This window comes from Arachis duranensis, chromosome 7 (assembly GCF_000817695.3).
Source record: "Arachis duranensis cultivar V14167 chromosome 7, aradu.V14167.gnm2.J7QH, whole genome shotgun sequence".
NCBI classification, from domain to species: Eukaryota; Viridiplantae; Streptophyta; class Magnoliopsida; order Fabales; family Fabaceae; genus Arachis; species Arachis duranensis.
The window spans coordinates 10,367,168-10,388,113 of record NC_029778.3 but is presented as its reverse complement, the minus strand read 5'-3'; the positions used below and the strand labels follow the sequence as shown (position 1 = coordinate 10,388,113).

The 20,946-nt window shown below is 27.3% G+C and overlaps 4 protein-coding genes across 5 annotated transcripts in view; 2 read left to right on the top strand and 2 right to left on the bottom strand.

Moving 5' to 3' along the window:
• LOC107457696 (mediator of RNA polymerase II transcription subunit 4) overlaps window positions 1-20,946 on the bottom strand; it is a 39,692-nt gene that overhangs the window by 7,885 nt on the left and 10,861 nt on the right. The window lies entirely within an intron of this gene.
• Window positions 1-20,946, bottom strand: part of LOC107457690 (mediator of RNA polymerase II transcription subunit 4-like) — a 39,683-nt gene that overhangs the window by 7,876 nt on the left and 10,861 nt on the right. The window lies entirely within an intron of this gene.
• Window positions 439-2,719, top strand: LOC107457727 (uncharacterized). Its single transcript, XM_016075892.3, has 3 exons — window positions 439-588; window positions 917-1,208; window positions 2,546-2,719. The coding sequence occupies exons 2-3, from the start codon at window positions 947-949 to the stop codon at window positions 2,551-2,553; spliced, it is 270 nt and encodes an 89-aa protein (XP_015931378.1). The 5' UTR covers window positions 439-588; window positions 917-946; the 3' UTR covers window positions 2,554-2,719.
• Window positions 5,829-14,004, top strand: LOC107457729 (laccase-4-like). 2 transcript variants are annotated; one of them, XM_016075896.3, is made up of 7 exons: window positions 5,829-6,016; window positions 7,610-7,761; window positions 8,615-8,859; window positions 9,751-9,879; window positions 10,916-11,212; window positions 11,845-12,465; window positions 13,633-14,004. In XM_016075896.3, the coding sequence occupies exons 1-7, from the start codon at window positions 5,906-5,908 to the stop codon at window positions 13,761-13,763; spliced, it is 1,686 nt and encodes a 561-aa protein (XP_015931382.1). In that variant the 5' UTR covers window positions 5,829-5,905; the 3' UTR covers window positions 13,764-14,004. The 2 variants fall into 2 exon arrangements, with proteins under 2 accessions (XP_015931382.1, XP_015931381.1); XM_016075895.3 differs by having other exon boundaries at window positions 5,830-6,016; window positions 10,913-11,212.

Genomic DNA, 20,946 nt, shown 5'->3' with positions numbered 1-20,946 from the left:
ATTAATAAAGAATTTTACTCAATAAATTATCTATACTCTTTCACGTCTCGTACGCGACTTTACAATTACGAAAGACATAAAACACAAATTCAGGATAAAGACCACAAATCGATTGTCATTACTTTAGTATCATATAATCAAACATCAAACATTTAAAATTTAAATAAAATTTAAGCGATTAAATGGAAATAATGTAAAATAAGGGCAATAATGCTATTATTTCTATTTTGATTATGTTATTTTATACCTCACTGTTTATATTATGTGTTTATTTAAATTTATGAATAAAAATACTATCAAAATAAAAATTATAATGTCTATTTTTTAAAATAATTTGAATAATAAATTACATTATAAAGAATTTTATATAATTATTTAATTAAATTTTTGTATTTAAATATTTTTTAATAATAAAAATGATAATTTTTTCAAGAACCCTGGAACTGGGAAAAAGAGAGAGAGAGAGAAAGAGAATCCTATCTTGCTCAAGCCAAAAACAAAAAACTAACACTAACATTCAGTCGAGCAATTTTAGAGCCAGTTCAATCACCATCGACGGATCTAGTTTCTTGTTCTGATTACGTTGAGGTTCTTCGCTGGTCCTGTTTATTCCTTCAGTTCTTCGAGTCCCAAATCTGAAGCTACATAATATTATTGATTGCGATCAAATATTTCTCTAAGTTTTTTTTTTTCTGCAGACATACTTGTTTTAAATGATTGTGACGATGTCTCTTATTTCATTTAATCAATTCTAGAATATGTAGATAGATTATGCGAAATTTCTAATTACTTTGTGGATTATATTTGGTTTGACATTCAATTGAATTGATTATTCCATATTTGCATAGTAGGTTAGGGTTTATGAGGAGATTGTTGTTGATTGTTTTGTTGTTGTTATTGTTGGTGGTGGTGATAGTGTATATAAAGAGAATAGAAGAGAACAGAGATGGGATTCATAATGGAATTTGCGAGGCACTTGGTACTGAAGATGATGGAGGATCCAGAGGAAAGGGATAAGAAGTTCAGGGAGCATGTATATGCCGTGAAAGACAGGTGCGCCAAGACCAAGGAGATGTGGAGTCTCCCAATGAGGCCCTATGGCTTTTGGACCTTCGAGCGCCATAACTCTCAGCTTGCTTGGGATGCCCAGATCAGCCAGGTCCAAGGACGCCGAGACCCCTACGACGATGCCCTCCAACAATTCTCAGGTATCCCACCATGAATTCTCATCACTTCCACACTGCCATGTTTTAATAAACATTCTGCATTTGTGTTGCTATAGAATTTGGGTTAAACCATTTTTAAGGTAGAATTAGAATTGAAGGGGTAATGTTATGCGACTTTTTATGCCAATGGTTCAAATTGTTAGGTAGATGCACATAAAGTGTTGCGTATCGAATGGTACTTCATTTATGATTTCTGTTTAATGAGTGAATGGTTGAGCCTTAAGATGCTGCTCTTAGCTCATTTGCAGTTTACTATGGTACATGGACTATCAAACTTTCTGTAAAGCATGCATTGTTGTATAGACATGCTATGCTATTTGTTATATTTCTGGAACGTGAAGCTGCCTCTCCTGTATTGCCATTTTAGCTGCCGGCTTATCCTTTTCACCTAGCTGGTTTCTTCACCTAAAAGTTTGGAGAGAGGGGTTTACTTTGAGAGGTTCTGACTTAGATGTCAAAATCTAACATGGGGATCTTGGTGCTTTTTATAAAAGTATATAAAATTATAGCAAAAAATGACTCTTTTTTTTGTCCTTTCTTCTTCCATTTTATCCCATCCCACTTTATGCACCTTGGAACATTAATAACCTTGGACTTCTTAGGAAGATCCTTGAAGAGGCAACTACATTGAGCAAAATATCCATGTTATGACTATATCTCCATGGCTGCTAGAGTGCTAGTTATATACAATGATGCAGACCAACTTAGATCCAAAACGGGTCTTGTATGTTATCAATTAAAGCATCAATAGGTGTAACTCAGAACAAAATATTAACTGGGGTCGAGGGAGGAGTCATCGTAACAAAAAGTATATTTTTTATTTCTTGCTTGTGTCGCTTGTTGGGATATGGTATTGTCTTAGAATGCAAGGTTTCTTTAGTTTTTTTTTTAACTTTTTTCTTTTGATTCTTTCTCTTTGAGGGAAGATTTTAGAAGAAGAAAAAGGTGGGAGGAGGAGGGGGCGGAATCTAGGGACAAGGTAAGAAGATGAGTTTGCCAATATAGACATGACGAGGGGAAGAGGGAAGTCAAGGGGTAGTGAAGGAGAAGGATAAAATAGATATTACAAAGTTAAATGTATTCTTTGAACATTAAGTATGTTTTATAAAGTTACTTTTATATAATAAAAATGCTTTAATCTCACCCATCAATTAAATTTTTAATGGATAAAATTTATAAAGAATCTTGGACCACCAAGGGTGCAAATATACTTTCCTCGATGAAGAAAGCTCCTACTTTGAGTTGGAATCTCTATGCATTTTTCTTATGTTCACATTTTCTGCATTCATTCATATATTATTTCTTTTCTTTTAATGCAGGGAAATGAAATTGTCACAAGTTCTTTTGGTGGAAAACTGTGAATTCCTCTTATTTCCCTCGTTGAATTTTCTGTTCCATTTTTTATGGAGACATTGCAGACAGCTGGTTTTGTACTGCTTCAATATCTGAATAAAGTTTCCTAATATTAACTCTGGTATTATGTGAGACTCTTATTTTTCTTTTTAGAATTTATATCATATTTCACAATTGCACTGCCGGGATGCTTAAACATATACAACATTTCTAATGTTTTAAAACAAGCTATTTTTGAATTTTGACATATTTTGTGTGTGACATTATATATTGTAGATTTGGTAACATTCTTGAACTAGTTTTGCCATATAACATACAGAGTAGTTAATCTTGCAAAATCTCAGTGGAATCTTGGGTTCCCAACCCATCCCAAAAACAACCTAGGATGAGATTGTACGAGATATCAGGTTCAAATATTAGAGTATACAAAGTTACAAACAAGTAACAACTAAACAAGTACAACATCTCAGGTTCAATAAAATTTTTTGTTTACAAAATTAGAATTCAGTTCATCAGAGTTCAGTTCATCAGAATCAATAAAATCAAAAAATAAATTCAGAACAGTTTCAGAATCAAAATTAGAGTTCAGTTCATCAGTTCAGTTCATCAGTTCAGTTCAGCAGAATCAATGAAATAAAAAAATAAATTCAGAACAGTTTCAGAATCAAAATCAGAGTTCAGTTCATCAGTTCAGTTCATCAGAAATTCAGAATCAATGAAATCACAAAATAAACTCATAACAGTTTCAGTTTTCAGAGCACAGTTTCATCAGAATCGGATTGCATCAGAGCACAGTTTCATCAGAATGGGATTGCATCACAAAATCATGTTCATAACCTAATTAAAAATTACCTGGAAATGAGGAACTCTGTTGCTTTCTCTCAGAGCTTGAAGGACAACGCTTCAACGCTTCAACGCTTCAACGCTTCTCTACTGCTTTCTCAGAGGCAGAGTGCGACAGCGGTGACATGCGAAGTGGCTGAGGGCGTGAGTGCGACGGCGGTGAGGGCGTGAGTGGGTCGTGGAAATGAGGACTTCAGTTCTTCAACGCTGCTGACGCTTCTCTGTTGCTTTCTCTCAAGAGGCAGACGCTGACGGCGAAGTGGCTGAGGGCGACGCTGCTGAGGGCGACGCTGCTGAGGGCCACGGTGCTGAGGGCGACGCTGCTGAGGGCCACGGTGCTGAGGGCCACGGTGCTGAGGGCGACGGTGCCACGAACACGAAGTGACGAAGGAGAAAAGGGAAATTAGCAATTAGGGTTCCCACACTGCAAAACGCTGCCGTTTTGCTGCCAGCTAAAAAAAACGGCCGGGTCCCGGTTCGGTTCGACCGACCGGTAACCGGCCGGTTCGTCGGTTCAATACCGGTTAACAAATTTTGCGGTTTTCTTTATTGATTGAATCGTTTCAGCGTCCGGTTCCCGGTTCGACCGGCCGGTTCGAACCGGTTTTCAGAACATTGCAGATATGATAAGATAACCAAGAAGAACAGAGGACATTATTCACGTGGTGAAAATTCATAGCCTTGTGACGTAACAATAGTTTTTGTCAACCATTACATATAGGAGTAGCATTTTGGGAGAGGGTAAAACTGAGATAAATGAGTATGTTGGACTCAAAAACGACAGAGGTTAAATATTTGTAAACGTGAAAAAATAACAAATAATATATATTTTTAATAATAGCGACATGTATATAAAATTATAAATAGTGGTCAACGTGAAGAAACTTTAGCTTTCAGGAAGGAACTTGTTTGATGTAATTATTATATATATATGTGTGTGCCGTTGCCACAGATAAGTGCCAACTCTATTTATTATATCTCATTATCTCAACAGTTGTTGAAAACCATAGTTCACCAAACAAAAACTTATGTTGGGTTATTAACATCCTGATACTATTGTCGCATGTATGTGTCGCATACTATATTAGTGCATTAATGCACATGCACTTCTTCAACGGCAAAGCCATAACAATAATCAACTTGTTAACTACGTTTCTTTCTCATAATGTACAAATATTTATATTGCTTTTTAATTTTTTTTTATAATAAAGAGTTATTGTTTTAACTTTTAACTATTGACGCACGATCTGTATGTCGTGAATTAATTCCATATTAAAGAAGTCTTTTTTAATTTGTCTTTTGTTTTCTCTATGGAGATTATTAGAGTAATCTAGGTGTTGAATTATAGATTTTAAATCTTAAATTCTAAATTATATACTTAAATACTAAAATTGAGTAATGTCAGGCAACTAAAAATTAATTCTCAATATTTTCCCATTGTATTAAATTTTAAAATTAAGCCATTAAGATATTCAATATAATTATTATCAAATATATGGTTTGGTTGCAAATTACAATGAGTATAAACATAGGTAGCACTCTAAGAGTACACAATAAATAGTATCTCTATCTCTTTTCACTAAGCTAATAGGGCAAATTATTTATTAATTTTTAGGTTAAAGATTAATCTGCCTTAAATCTGAATTTTATTCAGGAGTTTTTTGTTTGCCAATAAATAACTGCATAAATAAAATGGAATTTAAACATCCGATATATGCTTAAGTGAACAAATTAAATAAATTAATAATTCGACTAATTTAAATTGATTAATTATAAACAACTAATTAATAACGTTCTAATGGCAATGTTTTTCATAGCTATAAATACATGTATATATAATGTACCATGTTAGGAAAACAAAAAAATACAGCCAGAATGACAATAATTAATAAAAGTTAAATAAAATAAGTTCTGGTTTTTTTTTATTAATATTTTTTTTTGCTACAAAATATTTTAGTCCTTCAATATACATATACATTAATTATTTCACCAATATAATAATGGATAATATCGTATATTGGTGGCTTGAAGATCGTTGTACTTTACCATATATAAAGGTGGACCAAAGAAAAAGAAAATAGACACATATCATAACCCCAAAACACATACACACATATACAACTAGCTTAGCTTCAAAAAGTGTCCTAGTTTGATGGATATAACTACTTTATGTGATACACAAGTAAAAAATATAACAGAAATTTTATGGTCCTCATCTTTTGGGTTTTGTTGTTTTGGATTAATTTATACTTTACAATGTATATACAACTTACCTCTTAAGTATTCCTTCAACCAACTAATTAAAAGGACATTGTAGCAATGTGTATGAATATGTGTACACCTTTATATAAGGTTGTCCTTCATGTTTTAGTCTTGCATTGCATTATATTCTAGGGAAGAACATATCAAAATATACATAGCTACCAAAGAATTTGGAATCTAAAGTACTTGTAGATTATTATTACTCTCAAAAGGGGGCGGCTATGGCGGCGGCGGCGGCGGTGGCATTCGGAATTCGAACCATGCTACTTCTAGCGATTTGCATGCTTCCACTATCATCAGTGGAAGCCATGGTCCGCCACTACAAGTTCAATGTAGGTAGCTACATTGCATTTCCACTTATTTGAATAGATTTTAGTTTTGATTTAGAATAAAGTGAGAAACAAATTATTGAAGATTTATATTTCGAATAAATTAGTCTTCAAAAAAAAAGTATTAACGATGTCTTTTAGGATAATAAATGTAGATAAGTTAGTTCGAATTAAAATTTTTTATCCTGATTATAGGGACTAATTTAAAGATATTGTGTCTGCATTTTCTATCCAAAAAGATTTTGTTATCACTTTTTTTTTAAAGATTAGTTTGTCTAAAATATAAATTATCAGAAATTTATTTGTCATTTTACTCTTTCAATTATTATTATTACCACTTTAGTAATTAATCTAATAATAATTTTTTTGTATGCATGCAAATATATATATACACACATTATGGGTAAAAAGATTTGACCGCTGTCATTGTAACAAATACTTTTCTTGTTTATAAAAAATAACAAACTAATAAATCCTTTTATTACTCAACTTCCCATTATCATACTAGTAATTATCCATGTCAATGTCTTAAAGCATTTTGTTTTTTTTTTTTTCCTATGTCAATCATTGAATTATATATCTATCATTTTATATTATATTTTAAATATAAAAAGTGATAAAGAATCTTAATTTATTCTCTTAATTTCTAAATAAAAAAGTTTTAAATTTTGTTATTTTTTATGTTTTCAAAAAGTAATATGTATTTAAATTTTTATCTATTTAAATATTAAAAGAATAATTAAAAAAATAAATTAAGGCTTTAAATGCATATCCCTTGAGAGTCTTGACCCATCAATGATAGCCCCTGTTTCTAAATACATCAACAAAAAGTAGTGATATAAGATATAACTTCTTTAGGGGCGGTAAGCTTCCTTTTGCTTAATCATAACTTCTTTTCTTAATTCAGTTGTTTTATAGCTTCAATAAAACACAAAGTTGAAAATAGGAAAGTACCTAGTTAGATAGGAATATATAACATTTGATTCCAAAGGGGTGAAAAATGATTCACTGTTATAATGTTTTATGTATATAATATTTTGGTTAATTAATCAAACATACAATTTGTTCAATTGGGCATGTTGCATATATATATACATTGGGCCTTACCAAAAACATGTGTGCCTTGACGAAATTAAACAGCCAAGTGATGGTGAAATTGTTGAGCAAGGCAAGGAACTTAAAAAATTTGGTACATGCATGCTGCAGTTAGTTAGTTAGTTATACATTTTTGTTATTATTTTTGAAGAAATAACTCTTCATATTCCTATATGATGGAAATTAATTAACACTAATAATATGTGACCAGTAAATATTATTATTTTAGGTTAATATTTAATTAGCAATGATTTATACCAATATTTGCAGGTATTTGCATATAAAAAAATATTATTTAAATCTATATTTATTAAGATCTGTATACATGAATTAATACAATTTACACTTATATTTTTAAAAATTTACATGCATAAATTAATAATATTTATTTATTAAAAATAATTTAATATTTATATTGAATAAATAATAATCAAAATTACTAAAAACAGCTGGCTCCCTATCATTTTTGATTAATTAATTGGTTAATGAAATGTGTAATAGGTGGTTATGAAGAATGCTACAAAGTTGTGCTCAACAAAGCCTATTGTGACTGTAAACGGAAAGTTCCCAGGTCCCACCATATATGCCAGGGAAGATGACACTGTTCTTGTTAAGGTGGTCAACCATGTCAAATACAATCTTAGCATCCATTGGTAAGTACTAATTAGTGTTATAGTGTTTTTTTTTATCATTCTAAATAATATCCTTCTTTTTTCTACTACTTTTTTATTCTAGTTTTTTTTATTTAACAAGGATTAAATAAGATTTTGATTTTGATAAAATATATAATTGTTGATTTTGTATTTTTTGTGATTTTAATCTTAAATTTTTTTTTCGGTTAATAAAATTTATTTTGTTAAGAAAAAGTACAGGGTGCTATTTCTTTATTATTAATTTTTTTAAATAACTTTTTTTTACTAATATTTTTTTATCCATACTTATTAAGATCTCATTTCAATTTCAGATTCATATTATTCATCTCTCTCATGGCTTTCAACAAAATCACCACTAACTTTGAATATTCTATTTCATTTTTGAATATTCTTTTTAGTAGAATTTTGGATATTTTTTTATTATAAAATATTCATTTAAATATTAATATGAGTTAAAAATAAAATTTAAAAAAAATAACTGTTAACTGACATTGATTTGATAAACAGTTAGTTCTTTAGTTGTACTCTTTTGTTAAATGTTGAAGGGACTTATTGATATAAAAATTTATGGCAATATTTAACATACTAGTTAGTATTTAAAGTAGTGTTTGGTAGAGAAACAGAGACAAAAAAACTGAGATTGAGAAATAGAAACTAAGAGATAGAGATTAAAATAGAGACAAAAATTTTAATATCAGTCTCTAAACCAATAAATATAATACTGAGTTTCAATTTTCCAATTTCAGTATTTCAAAATAAACGCTACCTAAAAAAACAAATTAATATTAGAAACAAAAATAAAAAAAAGGACAAAATTAAAAGTAAAAAAAATTGATAAATGAAAATTGGACAGGCATGGGGTGAAACAACTGAGAACAGGTTGGGCTGATGGGCCAGCATACATCACTCAATGCCCAATTGAACCGGGCCAAGCCTATGTTTATAACTTCACACTCACAGGCCAGAGAGGCACACTATGGTGGCATTCACATATCCTATGGCTTAGGGCCACCGTTCATGGTGCCCTTGTTATCTTGCCCAAGCTTGGAGTTCCTTACCCATTTCCCAAACCTAATAGGGAACAAGTTATCATATTGAGTAAGTTTAATAGCAGAATAAGGTATATTTGTTGTTTTAAAGTTTGTTAGAAATTTTAAAAATATTTTTAACTTTTATTTTATTTTAGTTTTGTCCTAAAAAAATTTTATTTGTATTAAATATACTTTTAACAGATAATTTTTTAAAAAATTTAAAATTAATTTAATAATAATTTTACAAGAACAACCTTTAATACAAGTGAATCAGATATAGTTGTTATACATTATTGCTGGATTAATCCTAAATTTTTTAAAAAATTAGTTGTCAGGGATATATTTGATATAAATTAAAAATTTTAAGAACAAAATTAAAATAAAATAAAATTTAAAAATATTTTTAAATTTTTGACAAAATTCAAAAATAAAAAATATACTTTATCCTTTTGAATATTTTATAAGGTTTAATTAATATTTAGATTTTTTTATCTTTATAATTTGAAATCTTGTATTCGAGTCTTTATATTATTATACAAAAGTTTTCAATCATATAATTTAAACATTTCTAATCAAATTCCTATACCATGTCAATTTTTTCTAAATATATGGTACTTTAATTATAGAGTTTTGATTAAAAAAAATTAAATTTTAGGGATTAAATTAAAAATATATTAAATTATAACGATCTGATTAAAAATTATTATATAGTGTAAGTTTTTGTATTATAAATGTTTAAATTATAGCAACTTAATTAAAAATGGATTAAAACTATAAGGATTTATAAAGTAATTAAACTTTTAATTATTATATCTAAGTATTACATTTTCTCTGGTTGTATGGTCAAGAATGAGAGAAAATAAAATCAAAATCAAAATTTTCCTTTGAACATATAAGTCAAATTAAATAGAATAGAGAATGAGTTTTTATAGTTTACCGAAATACTTTATTTGTTTAGGTGAATGGTGGAAATCAGATACAGAGGCTATCATAAATGAAGCTTTGAAATCAGGATTAGCACCAAATGTTTCTGATGCACATACAATCAATGGCCACGTAGGACCTATCCAAGGTTGTTCTTCAAAAGGTAATGAAAACCAAGTACCATGGCCTAGACCAAGTTAATGTGGCTTAAAATAACTATAGCAGTATAATAATTAAATTTAATTTTAATGCACTATTTTATATATATATTCAATTATATAATAATATTTTAATAAAAATAATTATTTTTTATATTAATTATATAAATAGTCATTTAAAAATAATAGATATAATTAAATAATTATATAAAATATTTACATTTTTGTTGTGAATATATCAAAATTAAAATAAAAAAAATTGTATTAGGATTATAACATAAATATAATATACGAATACTGATATGGATACGAGATACGACATAATACAGGACACACAAATTTTAAATTTTTATTAAATATAGAGACATAATATATATATGAAATATAAGATATTTTGATATTTATTTGATATCAAAATATAAATTAATTTTTTAATTATTTTTAATGTTTTGTTTAATTATATAAAATATTTAAAATATTTTTTTAATAATTAATATTATTTTAAAATTAATTTCAATAATATATATTTAAAATAGGATCCCGCTAGGAAAACAATGAACTATTGAGTTACGAAATGAACATCATCCATACTATGTAGAATAATCATCCAAGTATTAGAAGCTTAAACTGATTTTGGGATTTACCAATGATCGAACTCTTGACCTTTCGGATTTAAGTCTCTAATACCATGTCATGATACCACTCATCCCAAAAGTTTCAGCTAATGAAAAAAAATAACACTAATGATTATATCTCTAATATTCTATAAACCTCCATTATACACATTGTACAAATATTCCACTAACTCCTCATACTTTTCCTTTAAAATAAAGTTAAACATGCTAACACCAATAGAATTTAAATTTGGCCAAACGTACTCGAAAAAAATATTTTTTATTAAAATATTGTTTGACATAAAAAATATACATATCAAAAAAATATCAATAAATAGGATATTTAAAATATGTTTCATATGGGAATAAGATAATTCAGTAAAATGTAAAGGCTATGTCTGAGGCTCATTTATTTGTTGGGCAGCAGGGTTAACAGTGAAAGTGAAAGCAGGAGAGAGCTATTTGCTAAGAATCATAAATGGTGCGCTTAATGAAGAGCTCTTCTTCAAAGTAGCAGGGCACAAATTCACAGTGGTTGAGGTTGATGCCACATACATAAAACCATTCAACACAAACACTATTGTCATAGCACCCGGTCAGACCACAAATGTTCTTCTAAAAGCCAACCACAAAATCGGCAATTTCTTACTTGCAGCCTCTCCTTTTATGGACGCCCCCATTCCCGTTGACAACAGAACCGCCACTGCCACGTTACATTACCAAGGTATTTTAGTTTTTAATTTTCATTAATCAATATATATACTAAACTTTTGATATTTTCTATCAAGTATTTTACTCACATGCATGCACATATACACATTAATAATTTGTAAGTTTCAGTCAATAGTGGACTATTACACTAAACTAATCATTTTATCAACTTCTCTCTACATGTATACAATTTGAAGTTTGAACCATTATAATTTACATTCATATTATGTAGAATTTATATACAAATTTATAAAGAATATATAACATGAATTATTATATCTTAACTTTCTCTTACGATTACGTTAGATATTAATAATCCAAAATAGCTAGTTGTTGGTGCTCAATAGTCCTTCTTGTTCCTCAAAATCATAAATTAACAATTATAATTCTCACTTGAAATTCATCAATCCATCCAACTAAATCTATAATCATAATTACCCTAACAAAATCTCTGTCCTTTTTAAATTTTTAACATTGTTATCATTCATACGAATAAGGTGGAAATTCAGGTGCAGCCGTGCAGTTGACTTTACGTGAAGTTGATAGCTGAAAGCTGTTAGATGAAGTCGACTATCAACTTTACGTGAAGTCGACTGCACCTGAGTTTCCACCTACAAATAATTATATCTCTAATAATTTGTACAGGTACCCTTGCCTCAACCGTCACAACACTGACTTCCTTACCTCCGACAAATGCCACGGCGGTTTCCACCGCTTTTACAGAATCTCTAAGAAGCTTAAACTCTAAAGAATATCCGGCGAGAGTCCCTTTAAAGGTTGACCATAACCTGCTGTTCACCGTCGGCCTCGGCAACGCACCTTGCGCCACCTGCGTAAACGGAACCAGATTGGTAGCAGACATCAACAACGTGACTTTCGTGATGCCAAAGATTTCTCTTCTTCAAGCAAAGTTCTTCAACATCAAAGGAGTTTTCACAGATGATTTTTCAGCAAATCCTCCAGCACTGTTTAACTTCACAGGGTCACAAGTAACGAATTTGAGAACCACAAAAGGGACCAGAGTTTATAGGGTTGGTTACAACTCTACGATTCAGTTAGTGTTGCAAGATACTGGGATGATAACACCTGAGAATCATCCAATTCATCTCCATGGATTCAATTTCTTTGTGGTTGGAAAGGGGAAAGGGAATTTCAACCCTAATAAAGATACTCAGAAGTTTAATCTTGTGGATCCTGTGGAGAGAAACACGGTTGGTGTTCCCTTTGGAGGCTGGGTTGCCATAAGGTTCAGAGCTGATAATCCAGGTAAAATATAATAGGAACTATTACGTAATAAAATGAAAATTCACTTACAGTTATTTTTATGTGAAATTAATAATCGAAAATTATTAGACGATTTAATATATTTAACTAAAGGTGAAAATTTAAGTACAATCGACTTCACGTGAAATTGATAATTGAGAACCGTTAGATGATTTAATTGATTTGAGTATTTGACTAAATTTTCATCTAACGACTCTCAGCTATCAACTTCACGTGAAGTCAACTGTACCTGAATTTTCACCTTAACTAAATTCTCGTCTAACAATTTTTAATCATCGGTTTCGCACAAAAAAAACTACATGTAAATTTCTGCTTCGAAATAAACTACTATATTTTACCTTGAAAAATTAAAGTGCTAATAATTTTAACTATGAAAAATATAAATTAATTTGATACCATCAAATTTTGAGATTTTGGATAAAATTATACAAAGTGTTTGACAAAACTATCTAATAAATTATCTATTTTCGATAATTTTGTTAAATTATTCCATTTTTAATGAATGCAAAATTAGTTTACATTATTTTATGATTAAAATTGTTAATTCTCAAACACTCTAGTTTTGATCACTTGATGGATATAAAATGTAATATTTTAAACTTTAGTTTAAGCCATTAGGTTGTTTCATTAAACACTAGCGTGTGACAAAATACATGGCTCGTTAGTATTTAATTTGTCACGTTAACATTTAACGTAATAAACAAATAGTAGGACTAAAATCAAATTTCGTAAATTTTCTAGGTTTAAAAACAAAATACAGAAACAACAACGAAAATTTACATATTTTATTATAAGAACAACAAAAATAATTTCAACCTACTTTTTTTTTTATGTTAATGTAAAAGAGTCTCATAAGTCATACAAATAATATAATTACAAATTTGCTAATATATTAGAGTTGAATAGTGATATTTAAATGATATTATATGATTACATGAATATATGAAAGATTTTATATCAAAATTAAATTGAAAAACAATAGAAAATAATATTGATATTTAAATGATATTATACGATTAAATAGTTGTATATATAAAAGATTTTATCATATGTCAAAATTAAATTAAAAAAATATATAATGATTTATTTGGATAACAACTACCTTTTTCTAAACAATACATGATTTTTTCTTTTTTTTTTTCATTTTAGGTGTCTGGTTTATGCATTGCCATTTGGAAATACATACAACATGGGGACTGAAAATGGCATTTGTTGTGGATAATGGAAAAGGACCAAATGAATCTTTGTTACCACCTCCAAGTGATCTTCCCAAGTGTTGATGAGAATACTACAATAGTTATGAAGAAAATTATATAGATAGAGATGCCAAAAACAAAGGAACCACCAAGGCTAATATAACAAGGTTTTAATGGAGTGTTAAAAGGTGAAGATAGATGTGACTAAATAAGACTAGTTCAAATGTCTTCACTCTTTTCTTTTTCATTATATATATGTTGTATTGTTTTTTGTATTCTCATCTTTCTAGCTCTTTCTGAATAATATTTTTTGCTATATATGCAATTACTCATTCAAAATTGAAAGGATTTTAATTAGGAAGACAAAAAAAAAAATAACAAGTAATAATTAATTAATATTAAATAAAATAAATTTTAATTTTTTTTGTTATCAAATATTTCTGTTTAATTTTGAACTCTTTGCTTTGCTTTGCTTGTTGTTGCCCTAGAAGTTCAGTTATTATTATATCTATTTAAGTTTAATCTTTATGCAATAGAATTAATAAGGTTACTTATTCTGAAGTTTACACAAATCATTTAATTTATAATAAAAATTTAATTTTAATGTATTATTAGTATAAAGCAACTTTAATTTACACGTGTATCTAATTATGTAACGACACATTATAAAAAATAACTATTATTTTCATTGACTATGTAAATGGTCATAAAAAAGCAGATATAATTATATAATTATTGTGTAAAATATTTTACACTGTCACTACATCAAATTTAAACTCTTATAATAATTAGACAATTAGGTATCTATTTGCAAGTATAATTGAAAGCAATACTTTAGAAGAAAATAGGAAGTTTTTTGAACAAGACAGAGATTGCAGATTAATTGAAAACATAATAAAGTGAAAATATGACAGATTATAGTGGCACTTAATGGTTGAAAATATATTAGCTATAAAAATTATAGAAAATTTTTAAATTAAGTTGCTATAGAATTGTTGAGTTGAATTTTATATGCTGACAAATTTATTATCTAATATCAACATCAACACCAATAGGCCTTTCTATACTTGAAAAAAAAAATTGGCGAGTTAGATTTATGTTTTTATTTTTTGCTTTATTTTCAGTATTTTTTTATTTTTTATAATATAAAAAAAAATAAAAAATAAAAAATATTGAAAATAAACATACAAATCAAATACATCTTTATTAATTAACCCAATTCTTATCTGGCTATTATTTGATATGATAGTAAGGACGACTAGAAGGAACTGAATTATTTAGGGTTCATTTGCAAGGAAGCAATTAGACTTTGGGGAATCATATTTAATTTTTCAACAATTTTCTTTCTTTTTTTTTTTCTTTAATTTGTTCCAAAGTAGTTTTATATTCACATAATGAGATCCTTGTCTGGCTGGATTTGCACGCTCGCACATGATGAGTGATGAGTTGTAGGTTCACACAAAACTCAAAGACTTGTAACTCAAATGAGGACTCAAACTTGAGAGTTGAAACCCCAAATCACATTGGCTGACTTTTTCCCAAAGCATCATTTGAAAAAAAGAATCTTTCCATTTTAGGAAAAATTATTTGGTGGTAGCTGGTGTGCCAACACCAATTATATTCATCATAATTTTATTTTATTTTTAAATATTCAAAGTTTGTTTTCTTTCCCCCTTTTTCTTTTTCTATTCAAGCGTCGTATGTGTTTTTATTTATTTGTTCTCATATGAAGATGGAGTCACTTTCTCTTTCAACACCTGCCCCATCCCCACAGTGCCACCAAAGGACACCATAATAATAATTGAAATCTTTAAAAAATCTTTTTTTTAAATTCATTTAAAATTTTTAAAATATCTTTTTTTTAATTTATTTAAAATTTTGTGTTAATTAACATTAATTTTGTTCTTTTTTTTTAAAAAAAATAAAGTATATTTTACAAAAATAATCTTTATCAAAAATTTTGTATTTTATGATTAAAGAAGAGTGTATATTTTACAAATAAAGAGGACGAGAGTATTATTTTAACATCTTTGAGAGAAGATGAGTAAAATTTTTTTTTAATAATAATAATAATAATAATATATTATATGATTAGTAAATATTTTTTTTAATATTTAATTAATAATAATTTATATTCATATTTTATATGGTGTGTGGGCTATAATAATTCAAAGTACTTGTTTAAGAATGTCTTTATTTTATTAGTATACTTTATAATTAATTGTTTCTGGTAGTGGTGGCTTGGCATTTTCTCTTAAATATATATTAATCATTGTTGTTTTGTTTTCATTCTTTCCATATTAGCATATAGCAGACAGTGGCGGAACCAGAAATTTCATAAGAGGGGGGCAATTAAATATAAAATATAACAAAAAATTAATAAAATATGATTTGTAGCATATATATCAAAAAAGTAATTATATTATATTATATAAAAGTCAATGTTCAACTACATACTTTAAGATTTTGATATTTTTAAACTTGCTCGATGATGCTTCATGGAACTAAAATCATCAATTATCATCTCTGAAGTGAATTTTGAAGCAATTTCCTTTTCAATATATACAATCATACAATCTGCTAAAAATTCATCTTCCATCTTGTTTCGAAGCCTTGTTTTAATAATCTTCATAGCTGAAAAGGCCCGTTCAGTTGTTGCTGTTGTCACAGGAAGAGTCAAAACAAGACGAATTAATCTATCAATTAAAGGATATATATTTGATTTTCCTGTCTCTGTCAATTTTTGACACAATTCAGCAAGAGTAGACAAATTCTGAAAATCTGGAGCTTTAACCACATCAAGTTCATAATGTTGTAACTCATAATCCAATTGAATCTTTTCTTGCTCAGAAAAATCTAAAGAATAGAAATTCTTTACAAGATTGCATATGTTGCAAACACTGAATAACTTGAAAGCATCTTTAGGATCTAGAGATGTACTCAGTATGAGGAGCTCGGTTGCTTGCTCACTAAATGAGTGAATTGTTTTCATCTTTGACATTTTTAACTTAACTTGAACTATCTAACAAAAAAAACAAAAATAATTGCATATATATTATTTTCTTAAAAAAAAAATATTAAACCTATTGAGCAATAACAAATAATTTTAGAAACACAAATATATAATAACCAAAAATAAAGTTATTGATTTACCTGATTATTTTTTGTTCCAAGTCTCACAAAAAAATAATTCTATTGAGTTTTGTCCTCACTTCAATCTTTGAACACTGTCCATTATAAAAAAAAATAAATTAATTATTTTAAATAAATAATGTAAATAATACTTGACATTGTCATTAACTTAAAAAAAATTGAAATATACCTCTTTGAATCTTTGTTGTGCATTCAATGGTTAATATTTTGTTGTTCACTTCTCTTCAATGGTTTTTCTTCATATGTCTTGTTTTGGTATGGAAAGAAAATTAGAATGAGAAGAGTAGAAGACCAAAAGTTTGGGAATCACTAAAAGAGAGAGAAAAGTGCAAGAGCAACAATAATTCAAATATCTAATACATAATGCAGTTTTTAGTTTTTTTAATTTATAAAATTTTATAATTTATATTTTTTTTAATATTATATATAAAAAAATTTAATATTATTAATTATTACTATTTACTATTTTTTTTAAAAAAATTTGGGGGGACCATGGCCACCTTAGGTCCCCGTGGATCCGCCACTGATATTAGCAGATATGACTCAATAATAAGTGTACTACTGGATTTAACTTTTAAAAATGCTAGAGGCGGTATTTTTAGTAACAAATAAAGAATTAGTTCATAGTGGTTTAAATTTAAGATAAATATAACAAAAGGTTAATCTCCTAAAATTCTTATAAATTTTATATGTGCTTTAATTTTATACAAATATTCAATTATATGTTAATGTATTATACTGGTTAAAATTAAATATTTGATTTAATGATATATATATATATATATTATTTCAAAATATATAATAATATAAACACAAAAATTTAACTAAATAGTAGTATAGAACTTTTTTATGTACAATATAATCATCAAAATCATTATATATAAAATTAAACAAAATATTAAAAAATGTTTAATATAATATTCAGATGGGTTAGTTTATGTATTTAAATTTAAATCTTTTACACTTTGGAAGAATAAAATGAACAGGTGAAAACAAAATGAGCGTGACAATCTATTTGGCACTAAAGAATATTTAATGATGTTATGTTGGGGTTTTGTGTTTGATCTTGGCAACACCATTATTTGTTCCATGCTGTTAACAACAAGCACTATTCAAATAAGGGAATATTAAAAATTTAAAGGACAAATAATTTTTTGTTCACTTTATTTTGTTCTCCCAAGAAGTTAATGCATGCACTCTGATCTACTGATGAGTACAAAACAATGAGAAAATGTTAAAAAAAATCATGGTAAAAAAATAAATAAAATAAAGAATACTCTTCTCAATATAAAATTAATTAGTAGTTAACTAATCTTGCATCTCTTTTAATTAAGAACAGAAATCTAGAATATTAGCATGTAGATAACACGTGAGAATAATTACTCGTACAGAAGTACTTGACAATAGCTAAGAAGCTTATGATAATTAATTACCCTTAAATTACTTAGTGTATTAGATTAATTAGACTCGTGCTCATTATAATGATTGTGGCGCTATCAGTTTAGTTAGTTGTTTAATTATTTTAGTTAGTGCGTGTTGGTAGCAGTTTAATTCCCTGAACCCCAAAAAAAAAGAAAAATAATAATTCCCTATATAAAATTTCGTTCTTAGCCAGGTCATAATAATAAGAAATTACTATTGTTGGGTGAGCCAACTTAACGTAAGAACTCAAATAATCGGACAAAATGTAGAGCAATACTTGTAATAATTGCAATCAATTGATGATGCAAATATTCATAAATTTACCTATATTTTAACGAAATTTAAAAAAAATCATAAATTTAACTATTTTAGAAACGATTCTGTTAGAATCCAAATGTTTTTATTAACTAAATCCAATTAAATTGGTTGTAAACTCATAAAAAATTATTCATACGATGTATACGTGAATCCGTATTTCTTCTTTTTATTCCTTTTTTTTCGCGCGTTTCCTCTTTATCGTGGTTTTTTTATTGCTATTGTTATTGTTGTATTTTTATTTTGTCTTCTCCTCCTCCTCTTTCTCATGATGTTAATGCAAAAAAAAATTATTTGATTTTTTCATATTTTTTATTTTGATTTAGGATGAAATAAGAATAATTATAAGAAGGTAAAAGAATAAGGAAAAGATAAATAAAATGACAATAGTAATAAAGATCGAAGAAGAGGAGAGAGAAGGAGAATTTTAAATTGTTCAAATTTTATTAAAAAATAACACTAAAATCTTTTGATCGTGATACGATATTTTTTAATTTTGACATTGAATTTTTTTAACCGTCATACTAATTTTTTATTAAGAGGATAAAACAAGAATAGAAGATGAAGAAGGAAAAAAAGATGATAAAAAAAAGAGAAACAATAATTTTAAATTCTATAAAATTTATCAAAAAAATAATATCAAAACTTTTTAACTTTAACATAAAAAATTTTTTAATTTTAACACGAAATTTTTTAATCATAACACATAAAATCTCTTAACCAATTAAAAGTTGTTAGAAACAAAAACGTTAAAATACTACTTATTAACAAAACCTTAATATTAAGGAAATAATAATTGAAAATTATCTTATTTAATAGGTTTAATTACTCTATTAATTTTTATTGTTTTACTAAATTTTTAATTAAATTTTTATATTGTTTTTACTTTTGTAATTAAGTCATTTTTATGTAAAAAATATTAAAAAGATATTTTTTTAAAACACATGTGGTCAAAGAGCTAGTTAGATTTTTAATTATAAATCTTTTTAATTTATAAAAAATATTTAATTAACTCTAATATTTTTTACACTAGAAAGGACACCTAATTATAAAATAAAAATAAATTCTAAATTAACTTTTTATTGTCCCTCCAGCAATTTTTTTAACAAAATCCATGTGAGTGTTTGGCCTCTTTTCATCGTTAATTAGTATGCTCTATATATATTAATGTATGTACAGTACATATGTATTCGTTAATAAAAATTCTGCATCAAAAACTGCAAAAATAATCTAAGAAAAAAGAAATGTGGTATATACAAGTGTAGGAAGAAGAGTAAATATGTATGTATCTATATTATTTTTCTTTTCTAGTTGTTATCGATGTAATATTATTCACATGAAAATTACATTAATTTTAATTATTTATACAAAATTCATCAATGATCCAAATATATATATTGATTCTTCATTAAAGACTAAGGTAGATGTATAAACTAATTAGATTGGTCAAAGAAGCTTGATGTGGTAGAGCAAGTTGCATGGAGAGTTGATGAGTAATATAAAATATAAAAATGAGAGAGAAGAAGCAATAATTGGAGAGAAGAAAAAAAAGAAGAGAATTGGGAGATGGATGTGCAGTGGCTGAGCACATGGTGGCACACTAGTGAAGCCATTGAATAGGGACACATCCACATACTCACATTATTCGAGGAACAACCCCATTCCAAGAACCTACTTCTTATTATTAAAATACCCATCTTGCATACATGTGACTTTTTCTTCTTTAAAAAAATAAAGAAAATAACAAATAAAAACAAAATCTTTATTAATAGTACGTTGAATACATAATTAACATGTGTAAATTAGCTATTATTAGAGGTAACATAGCTGCGTTTTCTGATTAAAAAGGCTCATCAGTTTAATCTTGAATTTATACACTTTTATTTAGATTTTGTGTTTTTAAAACAGTAATAGGTTTCCGATGTCAGAATTTTATAATATGAAAAGTGATTAAGAATCTTAATTTATTCTCCTAATTATCTTTTTAATTTTTAAATATAAAAGTTTTAAATTTTTTATTTTTTGTTATTTTCAAAATAAATTAGGACTCCACGTTCTTATAATATATACTGATATTTTAAACAAGTACTCTGAATAGTTAATTGGTTTTAAAATAATTATATGAAAAATATATATTAAAAAAATTAAAAATATCCTTCGTACTCTAAAATTAGTTACTGAAATTAGTTATTAATATATTTGATTATAAATATATACATGTGTGATTTAATTTATTTTTAATGTATAATTATATTTTAACATATATCTTATACTGATGACTAATTTTCGTGACTAATTTTAGTATACACGTAATATAATAATCATAAAAAATTAATTAAATGAATTGTGTTCACGGTTATAATTTCATGATGAATAA